Consider the following 21,627-nt stretch of genomic DNA (forward strand, 5'->3'; position numbering starts at 1 on the left):
TTAAAAAAAAAATTTATTGATATACTAAAAGTTAACAGAAAGTAAGACAAACCCGGACACCACTTGCTAATGTCTTTCCCCTGCAAAATAAATTAACATCAGAAACCAGAAAACAAACCTGCAACCTAGGCCTAGTGTTAGTTTTCCAAAAATACTAGAAAAGCAACAGAATCTTTAAATGTACTTGAGCAAAAATCTGGTCTTCTAGGCACTACCTCGCCCCTCCTCCCACCCCCTCCCCTCAAACCACCGCCGGCTTCCTGGGGGAAGCATTTTCTCTAACTGGTAGGTCCTGATTGATAAGGGGGCTGGGCTGCTGTCCTGCTTCAACAAAGATCTTAAGCTTCCCGGGGCAATCACATACTCACTTTTGTTCTCTCTCTTTTAAAAAAGCAAACAACAGCCATAGTTTAAAGCAATTAGAAGTGGCACACATGAATGATTTTTTTTTTTTAAATTAAAAAACACAAATCAAGCCAGCAATTGGCACTGGTCCAAAGCTCTGGGTCTCCCTGTTTCCCCTTAATGAAACCTCTAGGCCCAGAGCCCTCTTGGTCAGGTCAGAATTTTGAGTGTAACCCAAAACAAGGCACACTCTTTTTGGTACCAAAAAAATATATATAAAAATATGTCAAACCCTCTTAAGAAGAGGACAGACCGGCCACTTCTTCCTAGCCATGACAGACACACAAACAAAGACACGACAGGATTAAAGCACCCAGTCAGGCTACACTGCGAGGCAGCCCGTGTAGGGAACCCCGCACAGTCCATGACTCTCCGATCGCGGAGACACGGACATACACGCGCACATAGCAGCAAATAAAAAAGCACTACTTTTATTGGTAAACATGACAATCAACTCTCCAGCCCAAGCGGTCACACCAACACGTGTGTGCACGGACACACACACATGCACACACGCACACACCCTTTTAAACATGAACCACACGGAGTCACAAGCACCAGAAAAAACAAAACAGTAAGAAACCAAAAGCCCACACAACACAGCAAGAAGGCAAAGTGGCTGGGAGTGAGGTGTGGCAGAGTCAACTTTGGGATTGAAGTAGCTGGTAAACAGAAAGGCACCACGTCGGGGTTTGGAGACCCGGCTGCCGAGAACTCAGGTCAGCTCCGACAAGCGTGTACCCGGTGGCCCGCGGAAACCCAGGGTGGCCCCAAGGGCTTGGAGGGCAGCTGGTGGCCTGGCTCTGGGGGCTCTAAGGCAGCATGGTGCCTGGCAGAAAGGGAGTTGCAAAACCTGGAGGCCAGCAGCCCCCTCCCCCAGGGGGAGGCAGCCTGGAGGAGCCCCTCTATTTACAGCCAGGGAGCACTGGGGTGTCCAGGAACCAGAGGGGAAGCTGGTGTCAGTGGCCCAGAATGCCAGGATCCCTCTCTTCCAGACTGCGCAGGGAGCAAGTCTCCTCTGTCCTGCCCGCTCTCTGGTTCCAGCCGTCATCTGGGGAGCTCAGCCCTCCGATCTGCCCAGACGGGCACTGCTCCCCCCATGGCCCAGCATGGCTACCGCGCAGGAGACCAGAAACTGCACACAGACACCCCTTGGCAAGGTCCCGGACACGGGCCTGTCCCCAAAGGCACACTGTTGAGACGGACTCACAGCACAAGCCGTCTCTTCTATTTGGCGCAGACAGGGAGGGACAAGGGAGCGGGAGGTCTGGCAGGGCCGCCCCTTAGAAAGCTGAGCCCACCACATGAGCCCGGGGTCCCCTGTGATCAAGGCAACAGGACAGAGGGATTGCTCGCACCTGCCGGCTGGCTTCCAACAACGACTGAGGCCAAAGAGGACCCGCACCTCCACTTTTCTCTTGGCATCCCAGAGACCCGGTGACCCTACTCCTTGAGCCACCTTTCTGCCACAAGCCACACCAGGCTTGTCCCAGACTCGGCCCATCTGGGGGCAGGCAGTCAGGCTGGCGGATCCAGCCTCTCCAGGGGCCCTCTGCCGGGGGTAGGGGAAATGCTCAGATCGTGCACCGCTTCCAAATGGTCCGGGGACACAGCTTCACAGTGGGGAAGGAGCATGTGGAATCCCCGGAGGTGGGAGGGATTGTCAGGGAAGGCAGTGCCCGCCCACTGCGGCAGAGGGGGCGCGATGGCCGCTGCCAGACACCTGTCCCACGCACCCGAAGCCAGCAGGCCATGGAGGGTGAGTCTAACTCCGGCAACTGCCCACACTCCCTCCTTCCACTGCTCCTCGGAGGCAGCATGTGGGGCCACGGCTGTCCTCACACAGAACAGCAGAAGGGAGGGCAGCCAAAGTGACGCCCTTCCGCTTCAGCTGCCCGCAAACAGGAGGTTCTAGTGAAACAGCTCTGGGACCAGCCTGCTCCTGGTTCGTGCTGACCTCTGGCCAGCACTAGGGCGCTGCAGTTGTTATTCTGAACCAGAATTACAGGTCCTCAAAGGATGTAGCCCGCACCTGTTCCACATTTAGGCTGCAGCCTTGAGCTGTTGGCACGGGGCAGGGACAAGGACAAGGCCCCTGGTCCTTGGCAGTCAGGCACCGTTCTGCAGGGGTCCTGACAGGTGATGTCCCTTACCTGCCCCCTGGCCAGTCTTGAGCCTAGTTGAGCCCTGGAGCAGTCCCCAGAGGTCTTGCCCCCACCCCAGTCCATGTCGCTTCCCCACCACCGGGCAGGAACTACCGAGCGGATCCCTCCTCTAACAGCTGTGCCCCCCCCCCCGGAACTCCAGGGGAAAGCTGACCCCCACCCTGTTGTCACAAGCCAGGCAGGGCAGTTCCAACAGCAAACAGGGGACGGCCTTGAGGAACATTCGGCCAGAGATGCAGGAGGCAGACTTCTTGAGGCACGTGGGAAGGCCCAGAGGTAGGAACGAGGGCAAGGCCAGGCCTTGGCAAGGCATCAAGGTACTCCCCTGCCTGAAATCACAGGCAGGGCTGGGGCAAGTCCCTCCAAGCCTGCCCTGGAAGGAGGCTACCCCGACCCCAGAAAGGCCTGGGGGTGCAGGGCTGTTATCGAAGCAAAACCAGAGGCCAGAGCTGGGCGGGCCAGAGCTGGGTGGGGCTTCAGTAATGTCTCAGGCTGAAGAAGCCCACGCTGGTGGGGGACTCCTTCACCGTGACCGTGATGAGGTTGGCAGTGACGTCGGTGACGAAGACGTGCTCGATCAGGCTGCGGGTGGGCTTCCAGTCCTGGCTGGTCTGCACAGACACGGATGGGTTCTGCTTGGCGCCGGGCGGCGAGGCCGAGCCCGGGTCTGAGTCGGAGCTGCTCTCCTCCCCGGCGCTCAGCTCTGCCGCCAAGGCTGCCTTGCGTCCTTCCCCAGGGGCTGTGTGGCCCTCCTGACTGCCGGGCGCCGCGCTGCCCCTCACACTGTCCCTCTTGCCCGCGGACGTGGGCAGAGCCGTCACCCTGGAGGACAGCTTCTCACTCTTGCTGCCGTCGGAGGGCATGGTGGCCCCGCTCCCCCCGGCGGGGCCACCCCCGACGCTCTTCCCCGCAGCCGGGCTGGTGGCAGGGACACCCTTGCTGGCTGTGGTGTGGCGGGCGACCATGCCCACCCCCGTTGTGCCATTCTTGACACTTTGTAAGTCCAAGACCTGGAGGCTCAGCTCCTGGGTAGGTGCGGGCTGGGGGCCCAGGCATGCTGCAGGGCCCTTGCTGCTACTGTGGACATAGGAGGGCCCCCCAGCGCTCCCCCCTTTCTGCTCCACGGCCCCACTGCTGGGGGCCTTTGGGACTTTGCTTCCTGGGGAGCCGATCCCCAGCCCCCCCTTCTGCGTCCTCACCTTGAGGTCCAGCCCGAGGCCACACTTGCTGGCGGTCTGGGCCTTGAGGGCCAGTCTACTGGCGGCCTGGGCCTGGCTCTGGCTCATTCGGTTCATGTAGTGGACGATGGAGCTCTGCCAGCTGATGCCACCCCGGCTGGGGCTGCCGGCCATGCCCTTCATCAGGCTGGCCAGGTTCTCCGGGGTGGCCATGGCGCTGGGGCCACCACAGGCCTCCTTGGCGTGGGCCTTCAGGGCGGCCAGGCCGGCCGCGGGGGCGCTGAGTGGAGGGGGCAGCTTGCCGGCCGGCGCCCCCAGGTCCTTCCGGGCGGCCTTCAGCGCCTTGGCCAGGCTCACGGGTCTTCGGGCTGCCTTCTGCTCCGGAGGCAGGGGCTTGCGGCCTCGCTTCTTCCGGATGGGATCCTTCAACTCGGGCTTGGCCACCAAGATCTGGGCCTTCTTCTGAGGCACTGGGTGGGTCTCACGGCCCCGGGGACCCCTCTTGGCATCTAAATCACTGTCGTCCTCTTCGTCAGAAGAGGTAGAGGAAGACGTGGACGAAGACGAGGAGCTGCTGGACTTGGAGGGAGCGTCGGGCTCCTGCAGAGACAGAGCACGGACGGGGTCACTGCCTGGAAGGCCGGGCCCCGGGGCCGTCAGACACCTCCACGCGGACACCGCGCCGGCGGCCGCCACACTAGAGACGCAGCCGGGAGGGAGTGAGGCCTCGCCAGCCTGTTCCAGAAGGGATGGGAAAAGCCCTTGTGAGATTCCACGAGATGCAGTTAGAAGCAGAATGAGCGGAACAAAGAACGGGCGGTTTGTGAAACCGGAGCAGAGGAACGAAGCCAAGAGCGTGTGTGGTCAAGGCCCGGGTGCCACGGCCTTGAAGGGGGCCACCAGGCCGGCAGCAGGCTCCCCAGCAGAGGGAAAGGGAAGTGCCGAGCTTACGAGCCAGACAAAGTCACGTGTGGACGTGCCTGTAATCTGAAGCAAGAGGACATCCTGCTCCAGCCCTCCCACTTCCAAACCGGACCCCTTCAGAACATTCCGGCACACAGGAGAACAAATCTGCTGCCTATTGTCTTCTGTGTCTCCCCAGGCCCATACTTCCAAGGGCACCCATTAGGGAGACAGAGCCAACGCTGGCTCCCTCCTGCCCTCAGCCCGGCACGATCCAGTCCAACCCGGGGCTCCAGAGCCTCCTTGCCCAGCCAGGCCCCCCGCCTCGATGGTCCCCAGCTGGTCACCCCAGCTGATGAGAGCCCGAGGGCACAGGACCCCCCTTGCTCCCAACGTCCTACTCGAAAGGAAGATGTGAAGACAAGAGCGGGATGTGCGGACCAGTCAACAAGCCTTAAGGTGAAGTTGTCACAGCCTCCCAGAAGGGCAGCTTTTGTCCATGACCGAGCTCTTGGCCACACTGTGTGGGGCTCAGTGTCCTGTGGCAATGCCCTCGAGAAAGGAATCCCAGGCACACCCCAGACTGGGGCCGTGACCCTTTTCCCCATCCTGCTTCTGAACTGAAGAGAGGGCACAGCCCCGGACCCCAAGCGTGCGTCCCCATGGCTGCCCTGGTTCGCTGTGTCTACTCGGTGAACCTATGAGCACCTACTGTGTACATAGTTCCTGGTCTTTTCTGTGCCTGCGAGTAAGTGCTCAGCAGCCAAGCCTGACGCTGCGGTCCACGAGAAAGGAGTGCGGAAGAGACCACAAATGAGCAGGAAACCAGCCCTGAGGGGGTCCTCCCCGCAGAGGCGCAGGCACAGGGGGTTGGGGAGCAGGGGCTCGCTGCTGCCTCCTGCTGGCAGAGGCATAGAGCCACCAGCACGGAAGGAGCCAGGAGGCCCTTCGGAGCCAGGGAGAGGGAAAGCAGCTGTGGAAGAGCCAGCCGGAAACCCAGTCCCGAGCCCTCCACCCTCCTGCGCAGAGGGGGTGCGGGAGGGAAGGGGCCAGTGGGCCAGCGGCTACTCACCTTGAGTTTGGAGTGCCGGTTACAGGATACCACTGTGTGCTTCCTCGGCCGGCCCCGGGGCCGCTTGCCTCTCTTCCGGCTCTGCACCTCCTTCTCATGCTCCCTTGAGACAGTCACCAGTCAGGGCGCGGGAAGCCCCGTGCGCACACCCTCTCCCACCACATGGGAACCCCAAGCCCCCAAACACCACCCCCAACTGACGTTCCGGGCCCGCGGTAGCTTCTCCCCAGCCCCACTGCAGAAACACTCGTAATGCACCCAAGGCAGACGTCCAGACTCTCTTTTTCCCAGTACAGTATTCGCTTTTTTACCTATCGGTTTCGTTTGCCTTTGGGTAAAACAGAGTGACAGACATCTCAGCAAAGCTGGGAAAGGAACAGTTCTCCGGTTTCTCCGACTCCTCCTCAGACAGCCCTGTGCTAAGCCTGGCCGCTTTCCCCAGGGAGAATGTTTCATGGAACTTCTAGAATACAGCCTGCTAGAAGGAGCCTTAGTTGTCACACGGCCCAAGCCCAGCACTCCAAACAAGAGTGCTGCACGGGCAGACAGGGACCACTGGCCCCAGCCTCTGTCTCTCCAATCTAGGAGTCCCGGTCCCGGGAACCAAGGGCTCTGGTCCCATCCCGCACTCTGGTCTTCCCAGCCGGTGCCCCAGCTCCCTGTCCCGTTTCCTTTTCCTAACACTCCTCTGTTCCTAGAACATGTCTGGTGTCTAATCCTGCTGTGGCTGGAGCTCAAAGCCCGCACCTCTGGGAGGACACGTTTAATCAGCTCCCAGCTCCCGGAACTGGGGGTCACGAAGCCAAAAAAGCTGCTTCCAGCCCCACCCCCAGACAAAGCTTGTACTTCAGGCCACCCCGGGGAAGATGCTGATCTGGAAAAGCTTCCCAGTAATTAAAAGGGGCAACCAGTCATTTCACTGGGACCTGGAAAGCCATCGCTTAAAGAACCCAATTAGTACAACCAGAGTTCCCAGTCTCCAAAGCAGCCCTGAACTGTCACAGAAGGGCAGGGCTTTCCCCTGGGTCTCTTCTGCTGACACACTAACCTGCACCCTCAGATTGTGAACCTCACACCTGCCCTTACAAATCTCCCTCCACCCCACCAAGCACAGGACAGCCAGCTCCTAGTTCCGGGGCTGGGGGGGTGTCTTCTGGGTGCACAGGGGGAGACACCCACTTCCCTGACTTCTCTTCCCCATGATGTAAGCCAGACCACCCCACGCTTGTTTTCAACTCTCACACCGCCTGGATATTTCACCCTAGTTCTCGTCTGCTATGCGATAACCGAAAAGGACACACACTCCCTCAGCAGTTAGGGTGCTGTCTTGCGGAGAAACGGACCGGCTCCCTTCACCCCCTCCCCCCAGCCTTACAAATTACGAATTCAACAGCAGACAATCAGATTACTGATAAGGTTTTCCAAAGGTACAGAGGAAAGCATCCGCTGGCCTCGACCCTCCTAATTCTGCCCAAAGCCCCGCTTTATGTGCTTCTCACTGCCACAGCCTCTTGGAGAAGACCCCAAATGTCGCTCTAGTGTGGGGGTAAAAAGTGGACCAGAGAACAAGCTGGCCAGATTGACCCCAGATGGGAAAGCTTCTGAGCGACTCATTTAACTGTGTCTAGCGACAGGGCACCCCCTCCCCCGGCCCCTGGCAGTGTGCTCAGGGACATCGCTCCACGGACCCCCCCCCAAGACAGCTGGCCTCTCCGTCACCTGCCCCTCGCCCCCCTTTTGCCTACCTCAAGGTCTCTCCTAAACCAACTCTCCTATCTAAAAATAGAGATGACGTCTAAGATTACAGAAGTAGGTCCGTCCCCTGAGACTGGCAAGGGAGGGCCCCGGCTTGGGTACCACCTGTTTTGCAGCCTAAAGATAAATAATGTGTCATTTCCGGTAGAGAACCCACTAACTTTCTGCTGTGCTGCTCCGGCTCCCTCTCTGGGCCTCCCCTTGCTCAGCGGAACCCTCAGGCAGCGCTGGGCGGCCAGGCCACCATTTTCATGGCAAACCTGCGATCCTGGTTTTTATTAGTGCCGTTGGCAAATGATTCAACAGCAAAGGCCAACAAGAGAAAGTAGAACTTTTCAGGAAGGAACCAAGAGGGTTCATTTTTGCAAGACTGGCCAGCAGAAAGACCCAGAGCAGCAATAACGCGGTGACTTCTGAGCTCTGGACATGATGCCAGCCAGGCCAGCTGACGGAAGGTCGGGGAGGGGTTCATCTGGGACCTCAAAACTGGCCCCACCCCTACAGACCACCACCCCAGGGGGAGGCCCTCAGACCACAGCCCAGGCCCAGGACCCCTGCAAGGCGGACTTGGCCCTGAACCACCATAGGACAGGCCACAGGTCTCCCCAACATTCTCCCCCTTCCCACGCGTGCTGTTAACGTTCTCACTTCTTCTGGAAGGCCAGGAGCAGCCTTGGGTCCAGGATATTCTCCTCTGGCTCCCAGCTGTTGTGTCTGGAAAAGCAAAAAGCAAGGAGTCAAGACACACCAGGCCCTGGCAGGCCACTTCAGGAAACAGCTGGAAAGGGCCCGCCCCCTCGCCCTCCAATCCCTGCTGATGGCAAGGGCATCACGGTGCTGTGGCAGAGTCCCCCCAAATCCCACCCACGCCTAGGTCGGTTCCTGCAGACTGGGGGCCTTAAGGCCACCACCTCAGCCTCAAACTCCAAGGGAAACCACCACCTCAGCCCTCAATTAACTAGCACTCGGCCTCAGGAAAACTCCACGGTCTCCCCCGGGAGGAAAACAAATCCCAATAAAATGGGAAGTTGCCGGGAGGGAAGCCCCCAAAGCCTGGCCCGGATCCAGCGAGGGAAGGGAAGGCCGCTCCAGGATGCAGGGAGGGGAAGGCGGGGGGGTGGGGGGCACAGGAGCGCAGCCCAAAGATTACGAACAATGTGGCCGGCGCCCAAGAGAGCGCGGGCCGGGGCACCGGGAGGGGAGGGCGAAGAAAGAGAAGTGGGGTGCGGGGAGAAAGGGGGAGCGGGTGTGCCCGAGGGGCTGCACACAGAGCCCCTTCCGGGGATGCCAAGTCCCCTTCCTTACTTTAAGTAGGGGGAAAAGGAGCCCTTCCATCCATCAATAGGAAGCTCAGGTTACAGCGGGGAAATATGGACGGGAGAAGGGGGGTTCGCGTCCCGCGGGGAGGGCTGAGGCGGGCCGGGGGCGCAGGCAACAAATGCGCGCGGGAGGAGCGGGAGGAGCGCACCGCGCGGGAGGGAAGCGGGCCGGGGCGCAGGGCGCGGGGCCCGGCCGCAGCCGGAGGGGCTTCCGGGGGAGGCCGCCCAGCCCCGCGCCCCGCGGGTCCGTAAACAAAGGGCGGCCCCGCGCAGGCTGCGCGCCCCCTTCCCGCCGAGCCCGCGGGGACCCCGCGAACTTCCCGCCCAGCGCGCGGACGCCCCCGCCCCCCGGCCCGAGGCGGCGCGGGCGGGAAGGCGGGCGCCGCGCCGCGGGGGACTTACTTGGAGGACCAGCCGCGCCACTTGACCAGGTACTCCAGCTTGCCCTGCGGGGAGAGAAGAGGCGCGTGAGCCGGGGCGGGCGGGCGCGGGGCGGGCGCGGGCCGGGCCGCACGCACCTTGCGGAGCCGCTTGCTCAGGATGCACTCGGCGGCGAAGACCTGCTCGCCGACGCTGCTCAGCTCCTCCATGCTGCCGCGCGCGCCCGCCCCGACCGCGGCGCCCGCCGCTCCCCGCGCCCCGCACCGCCGCCGCCGCCACCGGCCCCGCCGCCGCCGCCGCCGCCGCCGCCGCCGCCGCGCGCCCCGCCGGCCGCACACAAAGCACCGCCCCCGCCCCGCGCTGGGCCCGCCCCGCGCACGCGCACCGCCGCCGCGCCCCCGCGCCGCGCCCGCCCCGTGCCCGCCCCCGCGGGCCGCCCTGCTCCGGCGCCGGCCAATGGGCGCGCGGAGGCGGGCGCGGGGCGGGGCGCGCATTGTTCGCGGCGGGCTCGGCCTGGCGCGCTGCGCTGGGGTCCCGCGCGCGCGGGGCCCGGGCCGGGTCGTGGGCGCGGGCCGATCCCTAGCTGGCAGGAATGGGCGCCCGGGGGACCTGGGACCCGGGGGCCGCGCGCCCGCCCCCGGCCCGCTCCCCGGGGAGCCCGCCCTTCTCCGAGCTTCGCTTTCCCGGCAAAGGGCCATTGTTCAGGCCCGAAGGGGGGAAGCGGGGCGCTTCCTGCCCCGGCCTCCGAGGGGCGCTGCTGCGGGGCCCCTCCCGGCCTCTCCCCTTCCGCGCGGGGCCCCTCGGTGTGGGGCAGACGTCTCTTGCTTTGCGCGGGAGCCCTACGGGCCCGGGGCGGGGAGGGAACGGGAGACCCCGTGCTGGGGCGGTGGGCGGTCTGGCTTGTTTCCCCCGAAGGCCAGAGGGAAGAGGCGCCCGGCGGAGGCGAGCTGCCCGGGTTCCTTCTTGGGGCTGCAGGGGTGGAGCCCGGCCCCCAAGACTCGGGGCGGGCAGGGAGAAGCAACTGCGCCCTTCCCTGCTTTCTGCCTCGGTTCTGGGGGAGTGAGTGCGGGGCGGGGGCGAGGCTTGAGGACATGGTTATAACCTGGGACCGGGTCTCCAATCAGCCCGCTGGGATTCGGGGCCGTGTCCTGGGCGCGACTGCACGCGCCCCGGGGGAGACCTCGCGCACTCAAGGGTGGCCTACAGCCCAGGGGGTCGTGGGCAGGCTGCCGTTTCTTCCCCTCTGCTGAGGTCCGCGCTGCCCCTTCAGTCCCCTGGGTCCTGAATCAGACCGAGTCAGACTCGTGGTAGGGGAGCCCCGCGCCAGCCCTAAGTCTTCCCGCATCGAATTTAACCCCATGAAAATCCATTTTGGGATTTTGTTCTGCCTTGAAGGCAGCCGCACCGGGCTCTCTCTGCGGGGCAGGTCAGGAAGTCGTGTTTTGCTGCAGGAAAATGTCTAAAAGGAATTTTTGCTCGTTAGAGCCATATTTATAAAGATTCTGCAGAAGAAATGTACTTTCTGTTGCTGTTTTTGTTGTTGGTTTAAAGGAAACGCCTGCTGTAAAAATTGGGAACTGCGGAAGCCCATCTTTCAATTTCTGGCATGTTCTGCACTTGATTTGGCTAAATATGTTACATTCATTTGCTATCCTGGAGAGACTTTGGGTAACATTTGCAAACTTAGATTCTGCTTTCAAAGAAGGAGGGAAGGAGGGGAGTACTCCCTTGGGGGTGCAAATGGTGGCTCACTCTGGAGGGGCCCCAGCCCAGAACCCTCATTTTGGGATGACAGCTGCGATCCTGGGGTGCAGAGAGTCGCTTCTAATCTCCAGCTCTTTCCGTAACCTTGTCTTCTGGAACTAGGCAGTAAATTGTGGAGTTGAAGACAAAGGTGTATTTATTGTAATCCTAAAAACAGCTGGATCAGTTTCCACTCAGGTTTCCTTGCGGAATTTATCTGGAGTGTGAGGGTTTTGTCCTGGAAGTTTCTGGTTTCCTCTTGGTGACCCATGGTTCCCTGGGATACTTGATGATGGTGGTGATGATGATGATTATTTTTAGGGAAAGGAAGCTTAAAGGGGGGAATTCTTTCTTGTCCTTAGAAATAAGTTTGTCTAGAATTTGATCCTAACTTAAGATACAAGAATCAATTTCCTGGAAAGTTTAACACATACCTCATCCATTCAACTTCAAACACCCAATTTGGGTAAAATAGCGCTCAGATCATTTACTTGGAGACAACGATATGACCGACTTTGACTAGAATTAAAGGAGCAGTTAAACAGGGGGAGGGTTGATCCAAAATTTGTGAAGGGTCCCATTAAAGACAAAACTGGAAGAAGAGAGTTTCGAAACAATTCCAGCGAATCTGATTATGTCAAAATACGGGTTTGGGCCATAGCAGATTCTGTCTTCCGTTTTGACTGTCCCATTTAAGAGTTACTAAGACAAGTTTGAACTCATTATTTTCTTACTCATCCAACAAAGACTTACTCAGCACTTGCTGTCATCCCGGCAGGAACAGATGGAATCTGTAGTGCGTAGCTGCGAGGTCCAGAGAGACCTTTCTGAGATGATGGGCGTCGCTGGTACCTACCTGCCCTCTTCCTCTCCTCTGCCATCAGCCGTGGGACATGTGGCCAGTGCTACGGAGGAATCAAACATTTATTTTATTTGTTTTCATTTTTATTTTTTTTAAAGAAGATTTTATTTATTTGACAGACGGAGATCACAAGTAGGCAGAGAGGCAGGCGGAGAGAGAGAGAGGAGGAAGCAGGCTCCCCGCCGAACAGAGAGCCCGATGCCAGGCTCGTTCCCAGGACCCTGAGACTGTGACCTGAGCTGAAGGCAGAGGCTTTAACCCGCTGAGCCCCCCAGGCGCCCCAGGAATTGAATTTTCAATTGTATTTAATTTTAAGTAACATGTCATCATCCTCCGTAGCTGAAGGTCATACACGTGGACGGTCCAGGCCCACTGCGATGCCGGCGGTGGCCTGTGATCCCACTACGGGCAGAAGTAGCGCAGGTACCTGCATGAATGCCGAGGCACGCGTAGTTTGCTTCTACGCCTGTGTAGGTTTTCCTGTACGCGAGGGTGTTTGCAGCCTGTACGGAAGGACACTAGGCACGCAGGCGTCTAGGTGTGCGTTCAGACCAAATCCTTCGTTGAATGCCCTCTCCTCTCCATGCAAGCGGCAGAGCCGAGGGCGAGCATAAGCTCACTGGTGTCCGAGACGTCGCTCAGATGGGAACAGCCGTGTTGGTGAACCGAGAAGCTGGGTTGGGAGCAAGGGATGGCAGGGTCGCTCCTGATGGGAAGGAAGTCCGAGCTTGAGACGAAGCCAGCATCCCGTGCTCTGCCCCACTGGACCACGAAAACTCAGCACCAGGAGTCGTGCCTTACAAAGCAGATTTCAGGGCACCTCTTGGTTCCCACAGATGCTGGGTGCTGACTGCAGTCGGGGTTGCCTGCGAAAGGAGGACCCGTGGCCACGTCCACCGGGCAGTTTGTGTGGAGGGGCTCAGGGTCTGCAACAATACACTGCAGCGTCTTTAACATGTAACATGATGATTTGTCCCCCCCCCCGCCCGCCCGCCCCGGGTCCCCTCGTGTGGGCAAGACCGAGGTGTGGCTCACTGGCAAGCCGTGTCACGGGACTCTGACTTCGTGTGTGCAGAGGATAAGTACTGTGTATGTGTGAGACAGTGTTCAGGTATCAGAACCCAAGTGAAAATAAGCACGGCTAGGGCGCCCGTGGGAGTCCCCAACTCCTCGGCTTGCCTAAGGATTCCCTGGGCACGCCTCGCAAATACTGACCCCAGCCCAGAGACCCAGGAGACCCCGAAGCTGTCCGCAGCTCCGTTGTTGAGAACGTGTCTTGCCTAGGGCAGCTTGTCCCAGCCCTCCTTCCACGCGGGAAGGAAAGGATTCCTAGATGACTTCAGATCTGCCCCTGGAACCGGTCCTGTCCTTTCCTCAGGGGCCTGGTGGGGGTGGCCAGGCCAGGTGTGGAAGGAGCCCCTCACAAACCGGACCTCCCCGCCTCGGACTCTTGGGGCAGGGGACACTAACGAACACCGTCACAAGCGGTGAGAAGGGGACAGTTAACCAACCACTTTACGAGGTTGCCTTAGAGACCACACCACAGCCCCCCGTGGGAGAGCTCCCATTGCAAAAGGCTTTTATCTTCAACGGTGCCGTTTATTAATTTTGCAGTCGAATCAGTCTGCGATTCCAGCATCTCCCCGTTAGGGTCAGTGCGGTGATGAACGCCTTTATGTTTGCCCGTGCAGGGCGCCGGCACTTCTGCAATGGCAAGCCTAGACGGTGCATCAAAGGGCACGGGGATCTGCTGTTTTCGTTCGGAATTGCCCAGCAGTCCCCGAGGGTCTGGTCTGATGTACACTCCTGCCCCAGATGGATGGGCTTGAGTCTGTCCCCGCGTTCTGGGACAGAACGGCAGACCTGGGAGCTGTAAGTTCACCGGAACGTGCTCGACGCTTGGGTTTTGGTGGTTTCCCAACACAGATCAGTCACGTCTGTCCCACACCCCACATCTGCTTTTTTTTGCAGGATTGTTCGTACGTAAAACGATTTTATGAGCACAGTTTTTTTTTTTTTCCGGTGTGAAATGTGTTATTTTCACAAATTTAAAAATGACTTACACTTAACAAAGTTCTAGAATCTGGGGTGAAGCCCTTACTCGAAAGCCATTAATTAGTTTGGGGTTTCAAAGCGGCAAGCGAAAGCCCATTTATGAGTTTGCTAATTGTTCTTCCTGGCTGCTGGAGGTGATCTCAAGCGTCCTCTGTCAGTCCTTTGAGCTCCACCGATAAAGCCATGGGCTCGGGGAACGGGGGTCCGAGACCTGGGCTGCAAATCCCCCTCTGAGTCAAACACACGTCCCATCTCAATGCCGTCGTTTGTTGGGACACCTTTTGTCTGAAAGAACCCAAACGAAGAGACGTCATTTAGTTCACACAAAACAAGAGATTTCCATTGCCTTTTAAAAAACGTTGCTTTTTTTTGAGATGATATTTAGGAGCACCTGGTGGTTCATCGGTGTCTGCTTCTGGCTGGGGTCGTGGTCCCAGGGTCCTGGGATTGAGCCGCATGGCGGGCTCCCTGCTCAGCGGGGAGCCTGCTGCTCCCCCTGCTTGTGCTCTCTCTCTGTCAAATAAATGGATAAAATCCTTAAAAAAAAAGAATGATATTTATCTATTTATTTATTAGAGAGTGCAGGAGAGAGAGAGCGTGTGCACATGACCGGGAGGAGGGACGGAGGAAGAGGGAGAGCGAACCTCGAGCACACTTCCACCCAGCAGGGAGCCCGACACGGGGCTCCATCCCACGACCCTGAGATCCTGACCTGAGCCGAAACCAAGAGTTTGGTCCCTCAACCGACCAGTCCTGCTGTTTTTAGATGAAAGAATATGAAGATACGTCCAAAGGACACAATTACTTTTAATTTGTATGTTATTCTAATTTTTTAAAGCATTTTATTTATTCATTTGAGAGATCGCACGAGTGAGTGTGAGTGGAAGGGGCAGAGGGAGAAGCAGACCCCCAAGGACCCTGGGATCGTGATGAGCGAAAGGCAGATGCTTAACCGACTGAGCCACCTAGGGGCTCCCAAAGGATACATTTTTTTAAAAAGCCCCTTTCTCTGCTTCTTGCTGGTGAACATCTCAGTGAGAACTAGAATTGCATTCGGTGTCGGGAGTGTTTGAACCTGAAGGCGCTGTGGAAATTCCACTTTGCAAGCGAGCCCAGAGGAGCGCAGAGGACCAAAGGCGTGTCCGGGTTCGCTGGTGTGAACCTGGGCTCCCGCTAGTGAAGGAAGGCGCCTGGCCAGTGCACCCCCCCAGCCTCATGGCTGCCTCTGAGCCCTGCCCACCCCTCCACCACAGCCTCTGCCTTCGTGGCTGCCAACCGAGCGAGGAGAGTGGGACGGGCCCAGGGGTGCCAAGTCCTGAAGTTCAGCAGATACAGACGGAGAAACCTCCCTCCATCTGGTCCCCAAAAACCTGGTTCTCCATTTTGGAAGCAATCTAGAAAATTCCTAGATTTCCTCCTGGGGGCATTCGGTGCCCCCCCCCACCCCGCAAGGATGCCCAGAGCGTTTCCTCCCCTCCTGCCCTCCCGTGGTTTCCCCTTGGTCCTGCGCACGCACGGGAGAGCCCCTCAACCCTCACGGTGTTCTCTACGCTGCTTTGTTTCTCCTAAGGAGGTGCCCTGAGGGTTCCGTCCCATCAAACCCATAGACCCGCCTTGTCCCTTTGACCTCCGTGGTTCTGTGGTTGCGTGTATGGTGGCTTGTTGAACTAGACGCTGACGGACAGCTGGTGAGCGGCTCCGGTGGGTGTCCTGCCCCTGCTGCAGCGAGTGGCCCTGCTTCAGATCCCAAGTTTCTCTGCACCGCGGGCCCGCCCCGAAGGTCCGGGATGGCCGTGGGAAGGCTCATCATTGAACCCACAGAGCACGGGTGGTCCCGGCCCCTTTTGGCCCGTCCCAGCTGGGTTCCCGCGAGTACACAGGAGTAGCTCTGGGCGCTGACCGTGCTGGTCGTGGTCTTTGGGGTATTTTGATGGGATAGTCCCCCCTGGGGCCGAGCGCTGGTATTTCCCTGTCCTGGCTCCAGACACCAGCGGACTGCTCTCCGTGTCACCACTTCCGGTTCCTCGGCGTTTAGGGCAGGCTGCTTCCTGGGGCTCCCGCTTCTCAGAGGCTCCCGTCCTCGCTGATGGGAGAACCTGGGCCCCAGAATGGCACGGCTGTGTCCTCAGAGCTTCAGCAGGTGGCTTGGGACCTGCCATGTCTTGGAGGCCACCACATAGGAGGCCGCCACATAGGAATTTGCAAGGCGACTGCGGGGTTGGAGCCACTCACACAGCAAATGTATACTTAGGTCGTCTTGCCACAGGAGGACAGAGCGGTGGCCCCTGGAAGCCCCCAGGAGCGGGACCAGCGGTGACCCGAGCCATCGATGATGCCAGAGCATTTATTTGATGATGGCAGGGAAATGTGAGCACAGAAAGCACAGACGAGGACCCTCGATTTTATCTAGCTTCCTCCCCAAGACCAGAAATGCCAAACATAAAGGGATTTCCTGCAAGGAGTTGGTTTACACCATCACCGGGGTGCCTCCTGGACCGGTTGGAAGTCTCAGGACAGGCTGTCCCAAAGGGCGGGCTGGACCTCTGGGTACCGAAGCCGCTGTCCATGGGCAGAATCCCATCTTCCTCTAAAACCTCAGCTCAATTCTTAAGGTCTTTCAACTGATTAGGTCAGACCCACCGGGGTTATTCAGGGCAATCTCCCTGACCTCAAGTCAACCAATTGTGGATGTGAGTCACATCTGCAAAATACCTTCACAGAAACACCTCCATTCGTGTTTGATCGAGTGCGGGGCGCTGATAGCCTAGCCAAGTGGACACCTAAGATCTCCAAGGTGGTGTGTTACTCTGCGAGAAAAAAACCCCTAAGTGTGGAATGACATTGCTTGTGTTTCCCAGGGCCGCAATATCCAATCATCACAAACGTGGAGGCTTAAACAACAGAAGTTTTTCTTTTTTTTTTTTTTTTATTTTTTTTTAAAAGATTTTATTTATTTATTTGAGAGAGAGAGATCACAAGCAGGCAGAGAGGCAGGCAGAGAGAGAGGAGGAAGCAGGCTCCTCGCCGAGCAGAGAGCCCGACGCGGGACTCGATCCCAGGACTCCGGGATCATGACCCGAGCCGAAGGCAGCGGCTTAACCCACTGAGCCACCCAGGCGCCCCAACAGAAGTTTTTCTTGCAGTTGTGGAGGCTACTGGTTTGAAATCAGGGTGTTGGCAGGGCCTGCTTCTTTCAGAGGTTCGAGGGGGGAAGCCTTCCTGCTTCTTCCAGCTTCCTCAGGAGGACACCGGCCATTCCTGGCCTCACAGGGAACCGTCCCACTCTCTGCGTCCATCTTCACAGGGCCTTCTCCCCTGGGTCCTTGTGTCTCAGACCTCCCTCCACTCAGCCTTATTAAAGATGCCAGGCATTGGGTTTAGGGCTCAGCCTCATCCCAGGAGGATCTCATCTTGTGATCCTTCACTTAGTCATGTCTGCAAAGACCCTGTTTCCCAGTAAGGTCCCACCCACAGGTCCCAGGGACTAGAACTTGGTCACGTCTTTCTGGGGGCCACTACTCAACCCTCTACAAATAATATATGGTTTTCCTTCTGTTGTGCAGCCAAAAGGGATCGGTGTGTTCATGGGTGTATGCGCCTTTCCTCCGAGGGTACCCAGGACGCTGAGAGCCGTTGCTGTCTTTTGCTGGCAGTGAAGATTTAATGATCCATTTTTGACCTTGTGAACTGTGTGCAATGTTTTATTATTTTTTAAAAGATTTTATTTATTTATTTGAGAGAGACAGTGCAAGCAAGAGAGAGCACAAGCAGGGAGAGTGGTGGAGGCAGAGGGAGAAGCAGACGCCCCGCTGAGCAGGGAGCGCGATGGGGGGCTCGATTCCAGGATCCCGGGGTCAGGACCTGAGCTGAAGGCAGTGCCACCCAGGCACCCCCTTGTGCGTGTATACATTTACACAAAGTGCAGTTTCCTGTGTTACTTAATATTTAAGCTCTTGGCTTGCTTTGAGCTTTGATAACATTTAGTCGAGTTCTTAAAACTTAAATTTTATAAACATTTTTTATAATAAAAGTATTCAGGTCCTGGTCTCCCCTCAGTATATTCTGATTTCTTTATTGCTGAGAGGGATTAAAGATTTAGATAAGGAAGATTCTGTTTACGGATCGGAAGATTTGCTATTTTTAAGACGTCGATTCCCTCCAAATCGATCTAAGGATGGAACACAATCCCATTCATAATCTCCGCACACTTTAAAAAAAAAAAAGAAAGACATACAAGCTCATTCTAAAATTTGTGGGGAAATACCAAGGAATTTGAGTCATCCACACAATCTCAAAAAAGAACGCGGTAGGAGGACTCACAGCCCCCAATCAGGATTTGCCGTAAATACGGAACCAGCGTGGTGCCGTGTGCACTAGTGAAGTCCGAGAGGCCAGGCAGTGTGGCCCGGCTGGTTCGCTCAGGGGCCCCCTGTAGAGAGGGCCGGGGACACAGCGGAACCGCCAACGCTTGTAGGATGAATGCAGAAGGCTGTGCCTGCTACTCAAATGTGAAGACAGCCAGGGAGGGACTGGGATATGGCAGGGCTGAGGCAGAGGCGACTTGAAGCCAGTGGGATAGAGCTGCGACTGAGCCCGGGTCCCTTACCTGGAAGAGAGGGGACAACAGATTGCTGCTGACCTCTGAAAATGCCACCGTACTTGAACACACATTATCCTCATGGGCAGGAGATGAGCACCGGGTCCTGGGTCCCAAGGCTGTGACAATAGTACGGGAGCTTCTGTACTGCCGTTGGCTTTGCAAAAAGATGGTGGGTGCAGTTCGTATCAGGGGGACAGTGTGTACCAGGAGACAGTACGCACCAGGGCTCAGTGTGCACCAGAGGACAGTGTGTACCAGGAGACAGTACGCACCAGGGTCAGTTTGCACCAGGGATCAGTATGCAGTAGGGGACAGTATGCACGAGGGGTCAGTATGCACCAGGGGACAGTATGCACCAGGAGTAAGTATGCACCAGGGGTCAGTGTGTGTGAGGGGTCAGTATGCAGTAGGTAACAGTATGCAGTAGGGCACAGTATGCACCAGGGGTCAGTAGGCACCAGGGCTCAGTGTGTGCCAGAGGTCAGTGTGCGCCAGAGGTCAGTGTGCACCAGAGGTCAGTATGCAGTAGGACAGTATGTATCAGGGGTCAGTATGCACCAGGGGACAGTAAGGACCATGGTGTCAGTATATAGTAGGGGACAGTATGTGCCAGGGGCCAGCATGGACCAGGGGTCAGTATGCAGTAGGGAACCGTATGCACCAGGACTCAGTAGGCACCAGGGGTCACTATGCAGTAGGGGACAGTATGCGCCAGGGGTCAGTAGGCACCAGGGGTCAGTATGTAGTAGGGGACAGTATGGACCAGGGGTCACTATTGCAGTAGGAAACAGTAGGCACCAGGGATCAGTGTGCAGCAGGGGTCAGTATGCAGTAGGGAACAGTAGGCACCAGGAGTCAGTAGGCATCAGGGGTCAGCAGGCACCAGGGGTCAGTATGGACCCGGGGTCACTATGCAGTGGGGGTCAGTAGGCACCAGCATGCATGCCTTCCTTATGGCTTCTTCAGCATGATTCCTTTTGATCAAAATTTATCACTGATTTTGTTGTGAAAATCTCATTACAACACCCAAGCATTTTTATGACTGACATGAATTGCCTAATTGCCGCATGGAGAGAATTCCTCTGTCCTACCCTGACCTGCCGAGCTGTGCCCTCCCCTTCTCTCGTCTACAGGCTCGTTCCCGCCTTCCAGCTTGATCACTTCCTGCAAGTGAATGTGGGTTTCTTCCTTGAGTTAATTGGCGTGTTGTTCTTTCATTGTTTCTTGGTTTGAATTCCTTGCCATCAGGGTGGAAAAACCCCCAACAGTGGGTTCGCAACGTCGGCCGCAACACTGGGCCCAGGACTGGGACTCCAGCCTTATCCCTAAAAATAAGTAGCTTGAAGGTAGGCGTGGGGCACACTCACCCCCAGACAGAGCGTCTTTGTAATTTTAAAACCTCGTGCTGCCAATTAAGTTAAAAATCCGCTGTGAAGGCCTTGGTAAGGGTTGGGGGAGCGTGTGGGGAACCAGCACCCGTGCAGGTGCGTGGGGGTACAAGTGCGTTCCGCGTTTCTGGAAAGCGGCTTGCCGGACCCGTCCCAGGCCCTTTAACCACTCCGCCTCTTTTATCAGGCAATTCCACACGTAAGCAATATCTGGAGGAAATAAACCAGAACCGGAGAGGCACAGAAAGATGTATTTGTGTACCAGTGTGTTCCCCGCAGCAGAGGTGGTCCATGCGTCGGAAAGAGCTCAGCGTTCCTCCGTGGGCACCCGACTTCAATCAAGTACGCTGTGTTCATGCAAGGACATTCAGTGCTACCCTTATGATTCCAGTTCTGGAAGGTCTTTGCTACGACACGTTGGAAACCAAGTGTAACATTACATGAGTAATTAGGGGGGCGCCTGGGTGGTTCAGCTGGTGAAGCATCTGTCTTTGGTTCAGGTCACGGTCCTGGGGTCCTGGGATCGAGCCCCGCATCAGGCTCCCTGCTCCACGGAGAGCCTGCTTCTCCCTCTCCAGCTGCCCTGTGCTTGTGTCCCCTCTTGCTATCTCTCTAACATAAATAAATAAAATCTTTTAAAAAAACCATCAGGGCACCTGGGTGGATCAGTGGGTTAAGCCTCTGCCTTCGGCTCAGGTCATGATCTCAGGGTCCTGGGATCGAGCCCTTCGTAGGGCTCTTTGCTCGGCGGGGAGCCTGCTCCCCCCCCCCCTTTGCCTACCTCTTGCTTGTGATCTCTCTGTGTGTCAAATAAATAAATAAAATCTTAAAAAAAAAAAAAAGCATCATCCACAAAAATCATGAAACAGCAGAAAGGAAGTTTTTGCAGCTCGAAGTTACAACCCCTCCCAGGGTTCCTATTCGTGAATTTTCATACAGGAAAGATGCAGCACAGAGCACCCGTTAGGACAGTGGAGACGTGAGCGTGCTGTTCTGAGAAATCGCAGAGCGCGGGAACACATCAGGCCTCCCGGGACTGGAGCCTGCCGCTCTCGATGCTCTGCTGTGCATCTTTTTTTTTTCTTTCTTTTTTTTTTTTTTTTGGCTATTATAAAAGTTTATTTAACAAAAAAGCTCAATATGAAAATGCACACGATCTGATTTTTATATTGTAGTAAAACAGGTACTATGGAGGGGACATGTGGAAGCAGTTGATTCTTCTGATGAACACATCCATTGTTTATACTCGTTCTAAGGCTTCTAACATGATGATACTATTTCCTCGTATTACCACCATTCCAATATTGTTCTGTTGCCCACTAGTTGCCATCTCCACACATTCATCTATCACAAGATTCATAAATGGATCGAACCCCCGCAATATTCCTTGAACATGTCTGCCACCATTTAATTTCAATGATAATTTCTTGTCCATAAATTTTTTCAGCTCGGGAGGATGAGCTTTGCTCATGGTGTCTACTCGGTGAGCTCAAAGATGCCTCCAAACGGAATTTGTGGCGTCCCTCGCGCTCCCGCGGTAGGCCCTCTGCTGTGCATCTTGCAAGAGGCATGTTGTGTTTGGGGGCCTCACTCTGTCTGGTTCTGGGGAGAGCGCCCACCTCCCCCAGGACATGACCCTCCCCCTTCCCCTCTCTGTGGGGTCCCGTGTTGGGGGAGGGGGTGGGTCTGGTCCCTCCCCTGTGCATTTGCCCGAGGACCAAACCGTGCAGGAGCGTCTTGCTTCCTCCGCTAAATCGGAGGCTTGTCCATCATGCGTCCCTGCCCCGGACACGCGCATCCG

The 21,627-nt window shown here is 57.1% G+C and overlaps 2 protein-coding genes across 2 annotated transcripts; both read right to left on the reverse strand.

The window, feature by feature from the left end:
• On the reverse strand, window positions 1-9,402 carry CBX2 (chromobox 2). The gene is made up of 5 exons (XM_044247290.1): window positions 9,316-9,402; window positions 9,200-9,243; window positions 8,127-8,192; window positions 5,724-5,826; window positions 1-4,348 (listed from the first exon to the last, which is right to left on the reverse strand). Exons 1-5 carry the CDS (start codon window positions 9,385-9,387, stop codon window positions 3,047-3,049), a joined length of 1,587 nt encoding a protein of 528 aa, XP_044103225.1. The 5' UTR covers window positions 9,388-9,402; the 3' UTR covers window positions 1-3,046.
• An 11,511-nt stretch (window positions 9,403-20,913) lies between these two features.
• On the reverse strand, window positions 20,914-21,356 carry LOC122907518 (small nuclear ribonucleoprotein G). The gene has a single exon (XM_044250330.1). The coding sequence runs from the start codon at window positions 21,295-21,297 to the stop codon at window positions 21,067-21,069; it is 231 nt and encodes a 76-aa protein (XP_044106265.1). The 5' UTR covers window positions 21,298-21,356; the 3' UTR covers window positions 20,914-21,066.
• Window positions 21,357-21,627: the final 271 nt, after the last annotated feature.

Source organism: Neovison vison, chromosome 5, assembly GCF_020171115.1.
Source record: "Neovison vison isolate M4711 chromosome 5, ASM_NN_V1, whole genome shotgun sequence".
NCBI lineage: Eukaryota > Metazoa > Chordata > Mammalia > Carnivora > Mustelidae > Neogale > Neogale vison.